The sequence below is a fragment of the Aphanomyces astaci genome, assembly GCF_000520075.1.
Source record: "Aphanomyces astaci strain APO3 unplaced genomic scaffold supercont1.19, whole genome shotgun sequence".
Lineage (NCBI taxonomy): Eukaryota > Oomycota > Saprolegniomycetes > Saprolegniales > Verrucalvaceae > Aphanomyces > Aphanomyces astaci.
Window position 1 is genome coordinate 440,944 of NW_009798282.1, and position 18,999 is coordinate 459,942.

At 51.3% G+C, this 18,999-nt stretch overlaps 8 protein-coding genes across 9 annotated transcripts; 5 read left to right on the plus strand and 3 right to left on the minus strand.

Moving 5' to 3' along the window:
* Positions 1–711: 711 nt before the first annotated feature.
* On the minus strand, positions 712–4,655 carry H257_08557. Of its 2 annotated transcripts, XM_009834474.1 has the most exons (13): positions 4,027–4,655; positions 3,592–3,894; positions 3,398–3,484; positions 3,272–3,310; positions 3,021–3,175; positions 2,828–2,918; positions 2,511–2,771; positions 2,263–2,431; positions 1,887–2,169; positions 1,690–1,829; positions 1,415–1,610; positions 1,063–1,357; positions 712–979 (listed from the first exon to the last, which is right to left on the minus strand). In XM_009834474.1, exons 1-13 carry the CDS (start codon positions 4,594–4,596, stop codon positions 755–757), a joined length of 2,814 nt encoding a protein of 937 aa, XP_009832776.1. In that variant the 5' UTR covers positions 4,597–4,655; the 3' UTR covers positions 712–754. The 2 variants fall into 2 exon arrangements, with proteins under 2 accessions (XP_009832776.1, XP_009832777.1); XM_009834475.1 differs by having other exon boundaries at positions 712–1,357.
* A 699-nt stretch (positions 4,656–5,354) lies between these two features.
* On the plus strand, positions 5,355–5,606 carry H257_08558 (hypothetical protein; the record flags this gene model as incomplete). The annotated part of the gene is made up of 1 exon (XM_009834476.1): positions 5,355–5,606. One exon carries the CDS (start codon positions 5,355–5,357, stop codon positions 5,604–5,606), a length of 252 nt encoding a protein of 83 aa, XP_009832778.1.
* Positions 5,607–6,503: 897 nt separating this feature from the next.
* H257_08559 (hypothetical protein) lies at positions 6,504–7,018 on the plus strand (the record flags this gene model as incomplete). Its single annotated transcript, XM_009834477.1, has 3 exons — positions 6,504–6,671; positions 6,773–6,892; positions 6,950–7,018. 3 exons carry the CDS (start codon positions 6,504–6,506, stop codon positions 7,016–7,018), a joined length of 357 nt encoding a protein of 118 aa, XP_009832779.1.
* A 231-nt stretch (positions 7,019–7,249) lies between these two features.
* On the plus strand, positions 7,250–9,246 carry H257_08560 (hypothetical protein). The gene is made up of 12 exons (XM_009834478.1): positions 7,250–7,397; positions 7,447–7,522; positions 7,585–7,661; positions 7,707–7,802; positions 7,853–8,048; positions 8,095–8,165; positions 8,213–8,278; positions 8,332–8,427; positions 8,504–8,588; positions 8,651–8,704; positions 8,753–8,842; positions 8,895–9,246. The coding sequence occupies exons 1-12, from the start codon at positions 7,344–7,346 to the stop codon at positions 9,068–9,070; spliced, it is 1,137 nt and encodes a 378-aa protein (XP_009832780.1). The 5' UTR covers positions 7,250–7,343; the 3' UTR covers positions 9,071–9,246.
* Positions 9,247–9,743: 497 nt separating this feature from the next.
* H257_08561 (hypothetical protein) lies at positions 9,744–11,177 on the plus strand (the record flags this gene model as incomplete). The annotated part of the gene is made up of 4 exons (XM_009834479.1): positions 9,744–10,057; positions 10,115–10,227; positions 10,292–10,641; positions 10,724–11,177. The coding sequence occupies 4 exons, from the start codon at positions 9,744–9,746 to the stop codon at positions 11,018–11,020; spliced, it is 1,074 nt and encodes a 357-aa protein (XP_009832781.1). The 3' UTR covers positions 11,021–11,177.
* A 148-nt stretch (positions 11,178–11,325) lies between these two features.
* H257_08562 (hypothetical protein) lies at positions 11,326–11,721 on the minus strand (the record flags this gene model as incomplete). The annotated part of the gene is made up of 2 exons (XM_009834480.1): positions 11,326–11,385; positions 11,449–11,721. 2 exons carry the CDS (start codon positions 11,719–11,721, stop codon positions 11,326–11,328), a joined length of 333 nt encoding a protein of 110 aa, XP_009832782.1.
* Positions 11,722–12,138: 417 nt separating this feature from the next.
* On the plus strand, positions 12,139–13,385 carry H257_08563 (hypothetical protein; the record flags this gene model as incomplete). Its single annotated transcript, XM_009834481.1, has 1 exon — positions 12,139–13,385. The coding sequence occupies one exon, from the start codon at positions 12,139–12,141 to the stop codon at positions 13,348–13,350; it is 1,212 nt and encodes a 403-aa protein (XP_009832783.1). The 3' UTR covers positions 13,351–13,385.
* A 496-nt stretch (positions 13,386–13,881) lies between these two features.
* Positions 13,882–18,907, minus strand: H257_08564 (hypothetical protein; the record flags this gene model as incomplete). Its single annotated transcript, XM_009834482.1, has 11 exons — positions 13,882–14,302; positions 14,347–14,689; positions 14,738–14,913; positions 14,960–15,408; positions 15,879–16,038; positions 16,737–16,965; positions 17,021–17,135; positions 17,702–18,086; positions 18,142–18,393; positions 18,461–18,598; positions 18,656–18,907. The coding sequence occupies 11 exons, from the start codon at positions 18,905–18,907 to the stop codon at positions 14,057–14,059; spliced, it is 2,745 nt and encodes a 914-aa protein (XP_009832784.1). The 3' UTR covers positions 13,882–14,056.
* Positions 18,908–18,999: the final 92 nt, after the last annotated feature.

An 18,999-nucleotide genomic window follows, 5' to 3' on the forward strand; every position in this document is an offset into this window, starting at 1 on the left:
ATGGACTTGGAGGCGACGTTGGGTCTTTTGGCCTTTGCCACATGAAAGCGAAGGGTTCGCTGAGGAATGGCATACGCTTGTGCAGCAGAAGGGATGTTGCACTTCTTGGAGACTACGTCTGCTATCGCTTTAGCCACATCGTCAGGCGAGTACGGCGTTCTTGGCGGCATTTTGATTTGAAAACAGGCGAGCTCCTCTTTAAGTTAGTACTATTTCCCACCGTAAATTTTTGAAGGTGTTAGTTGTTGCAGGCTTACATTTTCTCCAATCATATCAATTCTTGATTTCTATTGGGTAATGCAGCTCGGCAAATCACCGATCATTCGGCAAATCACAGATCCGTCACGTTAGCTTATATTTGGATGGTGGTGCAATTCGTTTTGGATTAAAACGTCGGACATTTTCGGAGGTAAAAACACGGGCAAAAAATGTGAAAAGCACAATATATATTAATACTATGCGTAAACATCTGGCCCGTGGCACCTCTAGTTGCTATGCCAGTGGGGGCATACATATCTCGTTTGTGGGACAACTACATACTAACCTTGACGTTAGTAGTTATTACATTGACGTTAGTAGTTATTACATTGCTGGACGCGACGACAACAAATCTAAGAATGGAGAATGGGAGGAACACCAGGATCTGAGTATGCCACCGATAAACAACTTACTTCGTCGTCCATTTCCTTCATTGAGCTCGGCCCCAAGTACTTCACACCAACAAAACCCTTTGTATAATTTACATTCACTAACGTTACATATCGTCTCCCGGATCTTCTTCGTCTTGTTCCATGGGTGGTAAAAGGGGCTTGGCCTCTTGCATCGCTGGAACTTGGTTGAGGTCGGTTAAAAACGGTACAAAGTTGAGGGGGCCCGTCCCCAACGTCGTGGCGCGGTTGTGGCGATGGGTGTTGAGTAGCGCTAAAAACGCTTGCCAGCATGCTACTTCCCCCGTCGCGCCGTCTTGGGGAAACAGCACCTACAACCACCATCCCACAGGTATCACCATTTTTGCTTGTTTTAGCCGTTCGCGATCCATCAACCAAGGGGGGTCGGTCATACCGCCAGCGTCCGACTAATTTGCACAAACTTTTCAAAGGAAATGACCACTGTGTACGAGTGGCCGTTGATCCAATTGATGGCTTCGCACACGTGATACAACGTCGGCACGGAGCAGCACAGCGTCGGCGTCAGGCCAAAGTCCGTGGCGAGTTGACTCAGCGTTTGGAACGTCATGAGTTTGAACCTCAAGTCGCTGCTGTAGAAGCGATGGAGCGTTTGCAGCTGCACGCGGTTGCCCGCGACGAGGGCCATTACTTGTGGGTCCCCCACCATCGCCGCGTCAATGTCCTTGTATCTACGCATACATGCATGCCATTTTTATACCCCCCCACCCCGATGCCCCCTAGCGTACCGCTTGACATTTTCGGCCATTTTACTCGCGAGGCGGCGCAGCAGCGGCAGCATGAACTCGGTACAGAACCACGCGTCGACGTCGTCGATGCCCGCTTCGACCTTTTCGTCCAGCGTGGCCACCGCTCGCTCGCCCACATTCACCATAGCCTTGTAAAACCCAGTTATGAGCATCGTCGACTCTTTTAACGTCGCCCCTACACGGCAATGCGACACAGATCCATCAACATCACGACCACCCTATCTATAACAGCTGTTTTATATGGTTCATAGTACGGGTGTCGAGAGTGGCTAGCAACGTGAAAATCATGTCGGCCGCATGCAGTTTGAGCGGCGGGGCAAAGTTCCCTGGGGCACTTCCACCTGGGTTGGGAAGCAACCCCGCGTCCTTTAACAACACTCGAAATTGACCTTTCCTATAAAGCCCCCCTTTTGAACTTTATAACAAGCCACAAGGGGTTTATAGTACGTACGACATGCCCACAACGTTGAACGGGTCCAAGAGTGTCAGGTAGTAGTGAAAAATGCCATTGTAAATGCGCTGGGCGCCCGTCATGTCCAACTTCAAGCTGCGTTTGGAGCCAACGAGCCGGGCTTGTTGGCTGCTACCGGTCGTCGAGTCGTACCGAATGAACGACCCGAGAAACAAATTCAAAAACGGCTCGTCGTCGCACAATTTCGTGAGCGCGTCGGAATCGTCCGTGTTTTCGTTGTCAACGTCTTGAATCGTGTGCATGGACATCTTCATCATCGATCCTAGAGATATTTATATATGTACATATATCACATTTGAAATGTCCATTGTCGCACGCCATGGTTATACATATTTGAAATGTCCATTGCAACAACCTCGCATCGACGGCGGTTTGTGCTTGGCCTTAACAAATGACGACTTGGGCAACAACGTTTTGAGCTCCTTTTGATGCATTTCCTCCCGGCGCGCCTGGATCGACGCCTGAAACGCTTGCGTGGTGGCGGTGGTGAGGGCCAACTGCCGACTTCGTTCGGCTTCGAGTTTCTACACCAAAAGCACGATATTCGTCATGTCTTTCTTTTCTTAATAATACACCCGTATGTACGAGGGGACTGTACTGTACCTCTGCCAGTGCATCGCGGGACTTGTTGAGCTCGTCCCACAACTCTTGGGCGTGCTGCGACGTGTGCGCTTGGGCATCGTGCTGCAGCTTTTGAATCGCCTCGGGCTCTTCCCACTGAGACTCGCCCGTGAGCGTGTTCTTGTAGTATATGGCTTTCGAGCCTGGATCTTGCACCACCGTCCATTCCAACTGGGTGCTCGCGACCACGCTGATCGTTTTCTTCTTCTTTTTCACCCACACATAGTCCCCTCCGTCGTCTTCCTATAATTACCCCCAATGTCACAACACAAAAAGGATTTCAACACGCCTCCACATACAGGGGGATGCGTGGTGACGGCGACAACGGCGTTGTCTGGGACAGCGGACGATATTCCGTCTGTGCTATTCGGATCGGGGGGAACTTCATATCTACACTCGACAGATATCCCAATGTAATCAACCGTCGAGATAGTGTGACAATTCAAACTACGACTAGGGGGTATTTTCTTGGTTGGAATTTGATGTACACACCCGTCTGGTCGTTCCCACTGGCATTTCCCCGTCATGTTGTTGTAGAAAAACACGTAGCCACTGTCCGTGTCCATGCATTCGCTCCACTCGCTTGACGTTTGCGGGCGATTGTCGTGCCTGGCGTTGGCAGGATGAAACCACGTCGACGCTGTTTCCTGTCGAAATGCATTTTGTACGCCATCCCCCCACAATGTAATATTGTATGCACGAGTTGATGTTTATGTTAAAACCCCAGTCGCAGCTCAACGTACCGAGTCTTTGATAGCTTTCTGCAATAGTTCCACGCACGGCTAACCACAAGTAATACTGACTTAACCACTTCAACGAAAGGTCAATGAATCAACGAGAAAATACTCATAGGAAGAGTCGCCCCGTACCGTGTGGTGGTTGTTGACTGCCAGATCGACCGCCGTGAGCCCTCGTGCATTTCGGGCAAAAACGTCGGCGCCATACTTGACCAAGACCTACAACACCAGTAAACCCCAAACGTGGTGGTGATTTGTAATGAATTCCTCATGTGATTGTATTATTTGTACCCGTAGTTCGTCGATACTTGATGTAATATTCTTACCTCGAGGCTGCCGACGCTGCCGTTGCAAGCCGCGGCGTGGATCGGCCGATCGTTTCGGTCATCTTCTTGTTCTAGCATCCACGAGTGCACTTGGTAGTCCCACTGACATAAAAACTCGACACAATCGACCCGATTCCGCGTGCATGCGACAAACAACGGCGTCCGCCCGAGTTTGTCCCCTTGGAGCAAGTCGTCCCCATGCCCCACGAGGATTTTCAAACACGCAGGCGTCTTTGTGATATGACTGGGTCGAAATCCCTTGGCGTTGCGGACGTGGGGGTTGGCTCCTGCCGCCAACAACAGCTACCACAAACACCACACAAAAAACATGAATCCCTCGAGTCATGGAATCCCCCTTTCTACCCCCCCAAGGATTCTGCAAAGTCAATTGCTTGCGTACGTTTAACAGTTTAACAGTAGACCTCCGCATCGTACCTCTAAACACACCTCCCACCCAAAGAAACAGCTCACGTGCACAGGCGTGTCAAGCTGCGAATCCGGCATGTCAATCCACTGCGGGCGAAGCTGCAGCAGAAGTTTTGTGCACTCGGCTTGGTTGGACGCGCACGCGTAGAAGAGGGGCGTCCGGTGGTGTTTATCCTGAGCCACGAACCCCGTGTCTTGGACCAACTTGGCCAAACACGAAGCGTGGCCGGCGTACGCCGCGAAATGCAGACTCGGCATGTCCTTGCTCCCCGCGCACCGGCTGCACACGACGTCCGCCTCCGGCCTGACCGATGCGCGGCGAGTTTCCGTCGGTGTCGCAGCATTCGGCGTTTGTGCGCCCCCTTTATCCAGCTTGGTCAAGGCTGTGTACGAGTTGATCTTGTACATGGCTTTTTGGATCATGGGGGTCGGTTTCACGGGCGCTGGCTTGGTCGACTCGTCGTCCGAGTCACCGCCACTTTCACTCACGTCGTGGTCCACTAGCGCGTCGTCCATGAGCTGCTTGGTGGATATATCATGCTCCTTAACCAAAGCCCCGGGTACGGGAGGTTTGGGCATCGATGGGTACTTTGTACTTGGTGGCACGAGAGGTCACTGGCTCCCTTTTTGTAACTGCCCCAGCATGACTCGACTGCATCAGATTTTATAGTTTAGTATCGTGCACGCTAAGGTATGACTGCGTGTGATACAACCGAGTTATCATTTGGTAGCCACATTTTAGGTAACGTTAAGTGCAATTTACTTTTGTAATGGAAAGCCGCCACGGGGTTGACGATAATAATGTGAACTTTAGTTGCACACCGTTGAAATGGCATTGGAGTTTAGTCCTAGAAGGCCGTTGGTAGAATTTGGCCAATCCAATAGCGCCAGTTACGTATTTCCACTTCACTCAAACGTCATCACGAACAAAATGTTCGACGCGTTTTTGCGGCGATTGCTTGCCGCGGTGGCGACCGGTGTTGGGCTCTCCACGTGGAGCGTTCGACACGCCTTAAGCGACAAGGACATTGTTACCGAGAGCTGCGGTATTTGGATATAATAATATGTCCAGCCTAATCTAGTCGTGCTCATGCCTCGGTTGTTGGCCGGTACAGTAGACTGTAGACTTGCCACCCCCTCCACCAGAGGTAGTTAGTTGGTCAAGGCACCAAGCATTACCCGTTTTGTGATCGTGGGTGATTCTACTGCTGCATATCTGCAATCGAAGCCATATTGCAGTAGGAACTAAGCATTACCCGTTTGTGATCCTGGGTGATTCTACTGCTGCATACTAGTACTAGTATGCTGCAATCGAAGCCATAATTCAGTAGGAATCGATGGCGGAGATTCTCGTGATCAGCGACGACGCTCACTTGTCGCGCCTCGACCACAAGCAACAGGAAAAATGTACGTTGTCTCGTGACGAGATATTGTCATCAGCCATCATGCCCAACGCTCTCTTCCACACGTGGAACGAGTGGTGGCGATCCATCACGCCCCGATTCGAAGTCGATATATCGTCTCCGACTGTCGTCACGATGGCGATGGGGAAGCAACCCGTGGAGAAAGCAGCACTTGGCCTTGGCTAATGGCTCCATGGTATATTTTCATTAGTTTCGTCTTGCAACCATGAGGAAGGCTAAGCTACCAGTGGCAAGTTGCGCCCCCGCTCTACGTGGCTCGTTTGTCGTACGCGCAGAACGACCGCGTCAACATGACGTCAACTCGAAGCGGCTTTGAGGCGCTGCACCGGCTACCTCCAAGGGTTAACAGTTCGCGACATCATCAAACTGTTATTTTTGCATAACTCGGCCAAATCAATCGAAATCGTATGAAAGTTGCACCTTTGGATGTTGATATCTGGATGAGAATCGCCAACGACTTACAGTTCACGACAGCATGAACAATTTGCTACAGTCCGATCATTGGCGACAGGTTTCTCGCTACCGAGCTCGCGTTCACAACACCCCAAACCCAACGATATGTCCTCTCCATCTCATCGTTGCAGAGCAACTACTTATGCACCAATGAGTAGGTCCTGTTTGTGTCCACGCCTGGGCCTTGTGCCCATGAGTTGCTAGCATATTTGAGCGCCGAACTCACACGACACCTAAAAGCGTTGGGGAGTGTGCATTTCAAGCCAGACACGTTGGTTACCAGCGTCAAAGCGATAGCATCGCGGCCGTCCTTGGAGGTGGAGGAGATGACAAGGATGATGGGGACAGCATTGGGGGCGTCACTGTGACATGGATGCACTACGTAGGTGGTGCTCGCGCCGACAACATATTGACCCGGCAGTGCATGGTCTGGTGGCGACCAGCCTCGAAGTGAATTCTGAAAACGGTGGCACGGAATCAGCAGTGTCGATTGACTACAGTACTTGGAATCGTTCGCGTGGTGTCGGATATATATGTGATGTGGTTTAAGCACGGATGACTCACCACGACATTACACCCGTGTGAAGGTTATCGCAGTTTATGAAGTGAATGACGTGGAGCTCATCTGTAGGCATTGTTGTGAACGCCGAATTGGAGGCGTTGGCGGATATCTTTGTGGTCGGCAGCACGACAAGCTATTGTGACGAGTTTGTCGGTCCCCGCCGCGTTGACCGTTACGACCAGGCTGTCAAGGGGCTGTTGGCAGGACACAACAGGGTACATAGATTTATTCCCTTACATTCCCCCCAGCCAGATGCTCATTAGCTCCTCCAACTATTCGTGTTCTCGTTGCTGCACTGATTGCTGTGACTACATAGGTAGTGCCGGCGAGAAAGAAAAAAGTGCACCGTCACCAGCCTGTGTTTCGGAGCAACTTGTTGGGTATTGGCGTCACGGTCGACGGCGTGGGGCTGGACGCGTCGCTACAGGCCATGGAGGTTTGGCTACGCTGCTCATCTCAGTCGGAACTGCCGTACGAGCGAGGCGTGGTGTAGTACGTCAAAGCCACCAATATCGTCGGTATGGTGTTGTGGAACGCCCCCAACATACTGGAAAAAGCCTAGCAAGTGATGGTGAATAATCCAACCTTGTCCTGTGCGGCAGATGCCCCAAGCATGATGGGCCACACGAGTGGCGGCTTACCACCAAGCCCTCGTTCCCTCCACCATAGCCATAGCTCGTCGTGATTGAACTGCCCCTGCCACCAGTGTCGATGCAATATATACTAACTTTCGGATTCCTTCGATATTAGTCGTTCACCTGTATTCCATACATGGGGTGACTTTCGAACATTATACACACCAGGCAGCAGCACCAGCGATTCCTTCGAAGTCGAACGTCTGGTTACTAATTCTTCTATATCGTTGACTCGCTCATTTGTGGTTTGGAATGAAAATGCACGCCTCGATGTTGTTGCTGGCAGTCGTAGCCACTGGATCCCTCGTACAACACATACAAAGATGGAGACGATGTCTCACTGCATGTTGTGTAGGGCCAAGGGTTGCAAGGGCGATGCCTAGATGACACGGAATGCGCAGCCAACGCCGCCTGCGTCACGGTGGACACTGGTATGCCCACGACCGAGTCCCCCCATTTCGACACACTAATAGGTTCTTTTGAATGACTCCAGGTCGAAGTGCGTTTTCAAAGTGCACGGCCAACAAACCAGTGTGTGGGGGTCGCACGTTTGGCCACTGCCCGTCCCAGGTGCCGCCACGTCATCTCATCAAATCCAAACTAACATCGTCCCAGGACGCCGAAATTGGCAACATGATGTGTGTGTTTGTCGAAACGAAAAAGATCCGAAATGTCGTGTGCTGCCCCAACTCGGGCGGCACGCAGCTGCTGGTATAACAGAACACATGGGTTTGGTGTTCCTGGCTAACCGCCCACCGTAGCCGGACAGTCCCCTCGCATCAGGAGTTGCAACAACTGTCGCCCCCGCCGATGCTGCGACAACGTCCCCAACCACGACCAAAGCCGCGATCACCCGCGAATTGCTCGTGGATGCCCCTGCAGTGCCTTGCTTTGATTGTTATAAACCAGTGGGAAGCAACCGGACGATCCCGGGCTCGTTCGAGTGTGTGTTGAAAGGTACTGACCGTCGAACCCCTCCGAGATCGTTTAGTCACGCATGTAGATCAATGCAAAACGCAAAGTGTGTTTCCAAAAGTGTGCGACACTGGGCTCAGTTGTGACACTGCCAAGAATGTAAGTGATGTGGTCGTGTCTTGCGTGTTGCTGAGCGATTTGTGTAGGAACTGTGCTCGAAACACGGCACGTGTGTGCCCATTGATTCCGACGCGCCCCAAGGCACTTTCCGTGTACGTTGTCATCATGATACTCGTATATCATTAAACAATGAATTCCATGGCAGTGCATGTGCGACGTTGGATTTGGCGGACGGTTCTGCGATCAAGTGATTTCAAACGACTGCGTGGCCGACTGTGGCCAGGGCGGGACCTGTATCGCAGTACGCAGCCTGTTGTCCAATAACAACAGCAAATGGGCTCATCCTGCATCATCTCTCAATGGGGGGGTGACTGTAGGGGCAATGCGTGTGCAAGAAGGGGTTCATTGGAGACCAATGCTATGGCTGTACCCGCGACGAAACGTGCAACTCGGAAAAACTTTGTACGGATATTTTACCAAGAGCGTCATGCAAAGAAAGATTGGTTTACATTGATTGCGTGTAGCTGGCACGTGCAATTTGAAGACCAACACGTGCGACTGTGTCCCAGGGTTCCAAGGTATGCTGTGACAATGAATGAAACCACGGGTTGAGCGTGAATATCCAGGAGATAAGTGGTGCGGCACCACGAGCGATGCATCCGTCTCCGTGGTGGACAAGTGTGCGTTGGCTAACGGCCCCAATTGTGGCACATTGGGTAAGTTGCTCGTTGCTCGCAGATGATGGGTCTCATGTGATTCTTGGTGTAGGTATTTGCCTGCAAAGCGAGTGCTACTGCCGCGACGGGGCGTGCATTGGGTCGTCGTGCACCAAGTGCACTCTCCCAGGATGTGTGGACTGCGGCACTTCCGCGGCGGCAGACAAGCGTAGCTTATCGACCATTGTCGGGGCGATGATGGCGTCTGCCCTGTACTTCGTGCTCTAGATAGTTGATGCGAATTGTGGAGGGAGCCAATTTCGAATCACGGGTTTGTTACATCGTTTGCTTCGCAGGTTGGCTAGATAGAGTGTGAGTTGCCATGCAACCGCACGTCCGTCTGGCAACAGAGTACCTTAGCCAAAAAAATAATGTTTATCCAAATATTCATATGTAAGTTGCAATTCTCCTCGAGACCACAACTACGGCACAAGTTGTACAAAGTGCACACGACGTTGTTCAGGGGTTTCGGGGTTCACTATTCCCGGTCAAAATAGAGTTTTGGTGGTGACATAGAGATTGGTGCAAAATAGCTGACCTCTGGCTCTCATATCTGATTATTTGCGGTGACAGTCACGGAATCAATACGGTAGTAGTACTTACTACATTGCCAAGAATTGAAAGGTCATGTGAAGTGGCGAGGGAGCTACAGTAACTAACAAGCGAGGGTCAAGGCCATGACTTATCGACGGAGAACTGGTGGGGCCACGTCGAGTTTGCCTCGGAGTTTCGTTTTGCGCATCGCATCTGTTCAACCAAGAAGAGAAAGTTGAGTGTAGAGACCGAGAAGTCGTCGTCTCTTTAGAGAGGTGCACTACACAGAAATGGGCATGTACAGTACGGTAGTGGTCGTGTAGTACATACAGATGCGATTGTTGTCATTGCAGAAGCTACGACATCCATGCACCACGGTCACGACAATGCGCAGCCGCCAATGTATATTGATCACCCCCAGGAAGGGTACAGGGACGACGCCGCTGACGTGGCCATCCGTAGCATGCAATACCACCACCCACAGCCCGACATGTATATGCACCAACCAGCTCAGCATCACGGCGGCTTCGACTTTAGTCAGTGGCCAAGTCTGACCCAGCATCATCCCCACTATCAAATGCAGCAGCATGTGTCGTCAACATTGAACCTCCCAACATCGTCAAATCCCACCACGCACCAAACGACATCATCAACCTACCACTACAATTTCCAGAACTACCCGTGCGTTCGTTGCACAACGTCATCCCACGTCCCTCAACGGCTAACGAGTGTTTGTAGCCGTGCCGACGATGAGGCAGGACAGCAGTATCCAATCCCCACGACATCCTTGCCTTCCCCCATGTCATCGTACACTGTGACCCTGCCATCTCCGTACACACACGACAACCTTGGTCGTATACCGTCCTTGATTGATGTCCTGCATGAGTCATTCTAATGCGTTCAACTACTCGTTAGGTCGATCTCAGCACCCACCCCCCACACTTGTCGACTACAATGCCAACAACAACTATGCCGCCCATCAAGTCGCTCCCGAGCTGTATGAAGTGCCGAATCAGTGCCTGGATCGACAATGCACGGCCGCGCTTCGGTACCGCGGCTACTGCAAACTGCACGGGGGCGCCCGCAAGTGCAGTGTGGCGTATTGCACCAAGGGAATCCAGGGCCGAAACCGGTGCATTGCACACGGAGGGGGCAAGAGATGCCAGCATTCCAACTGCGTCCGCGCCGCGCAGTCGCATGGCTTGTGCAAGTCCCACGGCGGCGGCACGCGGTGCAAGTTCCACGGATGTGTGAAGACATCCCAGGTACACACGGCTCTACTACTACTACTACTAGTAGTGTATGATGACTAGAACAACGTATGTGATAAGGAGCGTTGGGTTTTAGGGAGGGGGGTACTGCCGAACCCATGGCGGCGGGCGCGAGTGCAAGTGGCCTGGCTGTAGCAATAGCGCCCAGCGCCGCGAGCTGTGCGCGAAGCACGGCCAAAAGCGGATCTGCAACGTGGCAGGCTGTGGTCGCACCGACCGCGGCGGTGGCTTCTGCATGAGCCACCGCAAGGACAAGATATGCAGAGTCGAAGGCTGCACGAGACTCATAGCCACGACGGTCTTTGCTGGCGTGGCGACCATGTGCGCCCAGCACGTGTCTGAGCAACATGGCGCGTTTGCGTACTGCAATTGACGGCCTGACGATCGCTAGTTACTTGGCAGTTTCACATTTCAAACCCACAATGACCGAACTTGTGGTAACTGGACCGATTTCGCTTATTGCCTTGGCCAACTCAAACGGCACTTTTGATGTAAAAAACACACTAGTATTAAGGTAGTACATACTTGTGATATTAGTCGACAACCTCGTCTATATGCATCGACGTCGCTGTCCATCGCGACGGCCCTGCCATGGTGCTGCCATGATGATGCCATTTTCCCCCACACGGGATGGATATCGATTGATCAATCGAAAGTGTCATGTCGTGTCTGCCAGCTTCACAGGTACATTTCCACGTTCGGATTCCATGATCGATCGTCGACGTTGGTTGTCGTGACCTACAAACAGGATTCGGTAGGCATGAACACATCGTAGCCCATGTTTCAAGACGTGTACCGTACCTGATGGGCATCGACATCAAGTCCCGACGTGAGCACCGCGAGTGTGACCACCTCGGCCCCCCAACTATTGAGTGGTTTGGTTGTTCGCAGCGCTTCGACAAGCGCTTCGACTTCGTCGGCGTTGCCATCCATGGTAATATCAACGAGGTCCTTCTGCTGGCGGTTGTTGGACGCTCCGCCCCTGATTCCTCGCTTGACCATCGCTCGAATCAGCGTCTGTCGAAACATCACCTTTTGCACATTGCCCTGCACCCGGACGTACGTCCGCGCCATGTTGCGGCGACCTTGTTATAGGCAAATGGACCGGATTTCCGGATAAGAGACTATCCGGAATTCGTACTGGAACCGACATGCCATTCTTCGGGTGTAGAAGGACTACTTCCGTTTGTGAGTCATGTGGAACAAAGCCCATGCATATGGCGGCGTCTTTGGCTCGCTGCATGCACGTTAGATTCACCAAAGGCAACGTTATTTGCGAAACACTGTTGCTGTACTAGTACTTTACTACGGTAGTACTACCGGTAGAATATTGCCGCCACACAGTATTTCATGTTCAATCCCCGTTCCCACAGTATTTGGAGGTTTAAACACGGAACGTGGAAACACTATAACGTGAATTGTGTCGATATAAACGCTGCGTTTATTACTAAAACGTAGGAGGTTAAACACTGGCGATTGTTCCACACTGCCATGGTTCGGACGCTGATTGGTCGATGGAATCTGCTTATGTCGTGGGCGGACACTTTGGCACGAGAGCCGTCCTCAACCAGCATCTTCGGTGCTCGACGACGAGCACTCCACATCTCACCTGCTACACGTCCACCCATGATACGAGCTTCCCCACATGCGTCGCCGCGGCGGCTCGGGACCACGTCTCGAAATTCACCATCACTAAACCCCGTCCAGCCGCCACCGTCGTCCACTCCCGAGGAGGATGCATCCAAGGATATCTTGTCCATGCTGTCTTTGCTGAAGTTATCCGCGCCGGTAGCGGTTCAAGACTCGGTCAACAAATCGACTAGCAACAACGACAACTCGTCGCCGTCCCACGATGACAACCAGATATCCGACGACGAGATTGACATACGGCCCTTGAATGCGACGGAATTGTCGTTGTGGAACTCGCTCAAATCGTCCGCCACACCTGTGGCATCGGCGACGTCCCCCGTCCAGACACCCACTCGGCCTACTCCATCGACGCCCGTGTCCAAGGCTCTTCTCAAGAAGAACAAAACTACCAACGACCCCAACGACAAGCGGGACTTTCTGTTTGGTGGGCTCGCGCCCGAACTCCGCGTCCAGCTTCAACTGGACGACGTCGCCCAGTACAGTGTGACAGACATGAAAACCGCGGCGCGCATCTCGCACTTCCTCATGACGCTTCCAGGGCTCAGTCCCGACAGCGTCGTCACCGACGCGACCGCGTGCGTCGGCGGCAACACAGCGTCCTTCTGCACCTTCTTCCGGTACGTTCAGGCCGTCGAGATCGACGCCACGCGGTTCCAGATGCTCGTGCACAACCTCCACGCCGTCATGTCATACGTCAACGCCCAGTGCTTTTGCGCCAACTACGTGGACGTGGTCGAGTGCTTTGGTCAGGACGTGGTGTTTGTGGACCCGCCGTGGGGAGGCCCCGAGTACCGGTCGCGGTCGACGGTGGACCTCTTCCTCGGCGATACCCCCCTCGCGGACGTATGCGAGCGCCTCGTCGGACGGACGCAGTACGTTGTGATCAAAGTGCCAGAGAACTTTGACCTAGACAAGCTGACGCGCCATGTGTCGGGCACGGTTGGGTACGTGGCGTCGTTTCGAAAGATGGGGCTGGTTGTCGTCGACTATCGGTTTGTGTCCCCTGTCCACTCTGATGACCAAGACTTGCTGGCATCGAAATTTTACAGCTAATATTAACAACAATTCCAATCATATGTGGGAATCGTCTGGTTTCAAGGTATTACATATATCCTACTACTGTAGTTGTATATATATATAGTGAGAGAGAGAGAAGAGAGATACATACTAGTAGATAATAAATTCTAGGAGCTACAGTACCTACTGTACCATAGGGTATAAATATACTATTAATAGTATATATATACTATTAATAGTATATATATACTACCGTGTTACTACTACTAGTACCCTAGTAGTAAATATATTTATTTAGACATAGATATATAGTACTTGATAATACCATATTTATATAACGTTACAGTACTGTACATGCACTGAAGGTAGGATTTCGAGCGGTTTTTTAATATTCATATTAGCCGTAAAAATCGAGGAACCAACGAGTCTTCGCTATATATACTGTACGTATTTATATACATGTACTAGTATATATATATATATATAGCTCTAAAAATATAGGAACCATCGAGTCTTCGCTATACATATACGTATTGATATATATATATATATATATATATATATATTTAATAACTATTGCACGAATAACTCGACGGATTGCAAAGGGGATCGATCTGTAATGTCTGGAGGAGCAAGACATATCAAGGACGGAAGTGATTCGGGGGATGGGAGATCCTAACGATTCACGGTGGTGGGGGAGGACAATGTACAGTAGATGCTTGGTAACCAATCAAAAGTAGTGTTACGGCCCTCTGTTTCGACGCTTGACACTGGCCAGGGCGTGGCTAACTACGCTCTGGTCGACCTGGTCCAACGACAGCACCAAACTTGTCGCAGATGACGACGTGTATCCGACGGCGCGCAGGACATGCTGGACGGACGGGTAGGCTGCGACGAGGGGGCGGTAGCTAGATCTGTCGTCAATGCGAAGGCAATCGGGATGTTCGTCGAGGATCGCCGTGAGCAAGAGCTCAAGGGAGCGCAGGACCTAGACATGTCATGCGATGGGTCATGTGGGTTGTACGAACGTACGTGAAGGCGGTCGGGTAGGAGGGGGATGTCCACAGTGAGAAAGTCCAGTGCTAGGTCGATGGCTTTGTTTGGGCCAGTGGTGGACGTCGGCCGTTGGTTGAGTCGGGCAAACGCGAGGGAGGCGTGGAGGACGACGATGTCATCGTCGTCGTTACTGTCCTTATCGTCGTGGGGGGGGGAAGAGGACGGGGGTTCCATCGACGTCGAGTTGGGGCGGGGAGTTGTTTGTGTTTGTGGCTGGTTTGTCGTCGTTGTCGTGGGCTGTTCATGATGGCTCAAGCTGCGGACTTTGCTGGTTCGACCCGATGCGGGGGGTCGCGTCGCCGTGTATTCGCTTCGATCGCTACGATTACAAATTCATGATTGTTACAGTGTTATGGGCCATCCGTACCGAGATTTAAGCAACACTTGGCGGGCCAAGAGGCTGGCTTTCATGCTGTCCGTGAGGGTTGGCGGGAGGGACTGCGGCGGGTCTACGTTGGACGTCAGGGGCGGCCGACACACGGTCGTGCCGGCTGAAGTCATCGTGAGGGGGCCAGGTGGGGTAGGATGGGTAGCTTCGGAAATCTAGCCATATTTTATATCACGTCTAGTGACGACGCCATCATCGTACCTGGAGTTGCAGGGTAAAGTTGCTCAGGTTGTCAACAGGGGGGGGTCGTCGGGTGGGCAGCGGTGGGTTGCTGCGATTGCTGGACAAGTTGGTACCGAAGGCGTGGTCGACAGAGTTGTTGTTGTGGGGGTGGGGGGAGTGGGGGGGCTGCTGGGGAGGGGGGGGCTGGTCAAACTCGTGCATGAGTTTGCCATAGTTTTGGGTCGCATATGGACACTCGGTGTCGTCGGTGGCGTTGGTTTGAAAGCTCACGGTGGACTCCATGTCGCTGGCCTGGTTGAATGAGGATGGATATGGAAACTGCGCCAACTGCGGCGGCTGCTGGGGTCTGTACGCGGAAAGGGTATGCTGCGGGTGGGGAAATGTCAAGAGGCGATGGTTGTTACTCTGGGGATGAGAGTTGTTGGGCTGTGGAAACGGGGGCGACGGCCGCATGTTGCTCGACGTGCCTACATACAGGTATGGATGGTTGAGATGTCTCTTCTAACAAACTCGAGCGAAACATATGGAGCATGAACATTTGAGATACCACCAAATCACAAGGATTAATAGAACCAATCAGATTGTACGGGGAAACCATCATTCACTTGTAATTAGTATGTGACTTCAAATAGTGTGACACCTTTTTTTACATACAAAATTCCGTGGATCATCGATAAGAATCGGCAGAAGGATATAGCCAATCCGATTGCAGGAAGCCAGTAACAAAGTCAAATTAGTGTGAGACTTCAATTCGTGTGATACAAATCGCCACAGGACACTTTCTTACATACAAAATTCAGTACAATGAATCGCGATCCATGGATTTGGCGATTCAGCACAAATGTCCAAAGGTATTTGGGTACATCAATGGCACAATAGGTATGTCGATTGCCACGATGATCCTTCTTCTTGCCGTCTCCACAAGAAATATACGTACGTCGTTCGGGAGGAGGCGGCAGCACCACCGGCACAAAGTCCGAGTCGGCGTCGTCGTCGTCGTCGAACTCGAGCACGGGGCGCGGCGTGCTCGCAAGCATGTTGCTGTTATTGCTGGGGGTCGGGGCAAATGTAGGTGTGGTCGCCTGCTGCTTGGATCGCTAATGATATCAACATTGTGTGCGTTTATATTCTAAACTGGCGCGACATGGAAAAGAAAGGAATCGACACATGCAATTGTATGATATACAAGAGGGGGTGTAGCCAATCAGGTTGCAGGAAACTATCCTTTAGTAGTGGGGGGTGACTTCAGATAGTGTGATGACAATCAAAACTAGACAAACAAATCAGCACCAAAAACCACACAACAATCAATCGATCGATGGATTTGGCGACACAGCACCAAATGTCCAATTGTTGGGGAAATGGACATATATATTATATATATATATATATACAAACCAACGGTTCGTATTCATAATCTTGTCAAGTCGATATGTTCAAAATTCGAGTGGGCGCTTGCTCACTTGAATGAGCAGAATAACCAAATCAGCAGACAATCGATGCTCGATGACCAATCAAAACCGAGAACGCGCATCAAGTGGCCAATCAAAACTATCCTCTCTTCGACCAAGGCAGCAAATTCATGAAATTAGTGTGACATTGGACGATTTTTCCATACAAATCGTCAGGACAAACGGAATCTCGATGGATAGATGGGGCGAATGAAGGGGCAAAAGCCCAAATGTCTGACGATATTACGAAATAGTATTCCGGAAGTCGCGTGTAGATAATAGATCTATATTTCATGAAATGTAGTATGCATTTTGCATGTATATATATATATATATGTTGTTACATGCATCGTGTCGTAAGCCAACGCCGTTCGCTGCTGTTGCAAAGTAGTACGTCGAGCCACGACGAGCCTCGTTTCATCGTCTTCGTCGCTGTCTTGTCGGTCAAATGCTTCGTCGTCGTCGTTATCGTCGTCATGTTCGCGGCCGCCCTTGTGCGGCGGCGACTGCAAAAACTCGACCACGCTCGGGTCAACGTTGACAGTGAACACGGAGCTGCCGCAGTGGTCATCCCTACAGCAAGCCACGTCGTCATGTATGACCGTTTGTATGGTCGTCTGCACTGTACGGAATTGCTTGGTCACTTCGAGCGCGCATCATGCAAATGGTGCAAATGCGCACGCGGGTGAGGCCAATGTTGGTCGCGTCGATCTCCCGATGGGGCGAGCACATGTTGCATACCACTACAAGATAACTGATATATACTAGGCGATTCGAGTAGTCACATAAAGTAGCCAATTTGAGACTGTCTAGTTACATGATGTAGCCTATTTGAGACTGACGAATCACATAAAGTAGCCTATTCTACCCATACTAATCACATAACGTAGTCAATTCGAGAGTAACTAGTCACATAAAGTAGCCAATTTGAGACAGACTAATCACATACAATAACCAATTCTACGCGTACTAATCACATAACGTAGTCCATTCTACACCTACTAACGTAGTCAATTCTAGACATACTAGTCACTTAAAGTAGCCAATTCTAGATAGACTAATAACATAACGTAGTCAATTCTACACGTACTAGTCACATAACGTAGTCAATTCTAGACATACTAGTCACTTAAAGTAGCCAATTCTAGATAGACTAATAACATAACATAGTCCATTCTACACGTACTAATCACATAACGTAGTCAATTCGAGACACACTATTCACATAACGAAGTCCATTCGAGATAGGCTCGTAGCCAACTCGTGGACATGCTACTGTATCACATGTCGTGGCCAAGGATTCTCGTACCTTCGCCGCATTGGCGGCAATGATGTTTGCGTCGAAACAGAAACATCTTGAGGCACACGGCACATGTCCGCCGGTCCGTGTCTGGAATCCACCGCCAGCGCTCGACAAACTGCATCTTGCCCAACCGACCTCGCTCCAGGTACATGGCGAAGTCGCGCACCGCCGCCACGCGCCGAAACATCATGAGCTCGAGGTCCCGCGGGTGCGCGGGTTGCAGCCGGGCGTTTTGGATCTGGCAGAACGACGTGAGCCGGACCGTGTGTTCGCGGCCGGTGGCCGTCACGAGCAGCCCCGTGCGCTGGAATGTGTCGCGCTGGAGGCCGTAGTGTGCAAAGTCGGGCACTTCACTGTCCATGGACACGCTTTGCTGGATGCAGAACCCCATCTAATACATGCGACAGGGGGTAATCAAGCTGAATATGGTGAATATGATGCCATACCTTTTCGTTGACTTCAGTTTCCTTGTGGATGCCCGCATACTCGAGAAAGCAAAAGTCGCTGCCGAGGCCGTTCACTTTGGACGGGGGCTGCAGCACACACCACTTGAGCGCTGTGTAAAAGTACGCGGGTCGGTTTTGCTTGGTTTGCGGAAGTTTGTGCAGGCACACGCCGTCGACAAAGTCGGAGCCATACAGCCCTCGCATTTGCTTGCGGTACTCGTCCGTCTTGCACGAGGCGATCGCATTCATCACCTGCGGGAAAGGTCGTCAACATGGGAATTCAAAGATGACGAACTAGACAAGTATTGTATGTACATACCTCGGAAAAGGACGCGTTGACGACGATCGTCGACCGATACAACATGCACGCATGGGCGCGCTGGGAATTGTTCTCCATGTCGATGAAGTGGGTCTTCATCACTTGCGGTCCGTCGAGAGACGTCGCTTGTCCTTTCTCCTGTGTATAGAGTCGTCAAGCAAGCCATCGACGGCGACGATGGACTTGTACCGGTACCTCACATGGGACCCAATTCATCATTTGCGAGTACCGTCCTTGTAGCAAATCCTGCATCCCTCGTAGCTTCTCCTTGGCCAGGCGCCGCAAGTGCGACTCGTCATCCTCATTCAGCTTCACAGGAGGAAAGAACTTGGGTGGAACGGGCAGCAGCATGGTGCTGCGCAGCGCACTCGAGTTGTTGTGGTTGTCGTTTGCTGGAAACCCATCCTTTCTCAGACGGACAACCAGCTGGAGATGCTGACACGCCATGGCCAAATCTGGCATTTAGATACATCGCATACAGTTTTCAAGTATCATTAATGTATTCTTTATTTAATTATTGAAATGTAGAATCTGCATAC

What these genes read in the sequence shown, in the direction of transcription:
- H257_08557 (XM_009834474.1), bottom strand. Translation starts at nt 4,596, where the DNA reads ATGCCCAAACCTCCCGTACCCGGGGCTTTGGTTAAGGAGCATGATATA. An exon ending in CAGTCAACAACCACCACACG is followed by an intron (nt 3,311 to 3,397) that starts GTACGGGGCGAC and finishes ACTTGTGGTTAG; the next exon opens with CCGTGCGTGGAACTATTGCA. An exon ending in CAAACCGCCGTCGATGCGAG is followed by an intron (nt 2,170 to 2,262) that starts GTTGTTGCAATG and finishes AAATATCTCTAG; the next exon opens with GATCGATGATGAAGATGTCC.
- H257_08560 (XM_009834478.1), top strand. Translation starts at nt 7,344, where the DNA reads ATGAAAATGCACGCCTCGATGTTGTTGCTGGCAGTCGTAGCCACTGGA. An exon ending in TTGGCCACTGCCCGTCCCAG is followed by an intron (nt 7,662 to 7,706) that starts GTGCCGCCACGT and finishes ACATCGTCCCAG; the next exon opens with GACGCCGAAATTGGCAACAT. An exon ending in GTTCGAGTGTGTGTTGAAAG is followed by an intron (nt 8,049 to 8,094) that starts GTACTGACCGTC and finishes TCACGCATGTAG; the next exon opens with ATCAATGCAAAACGCAAAGT.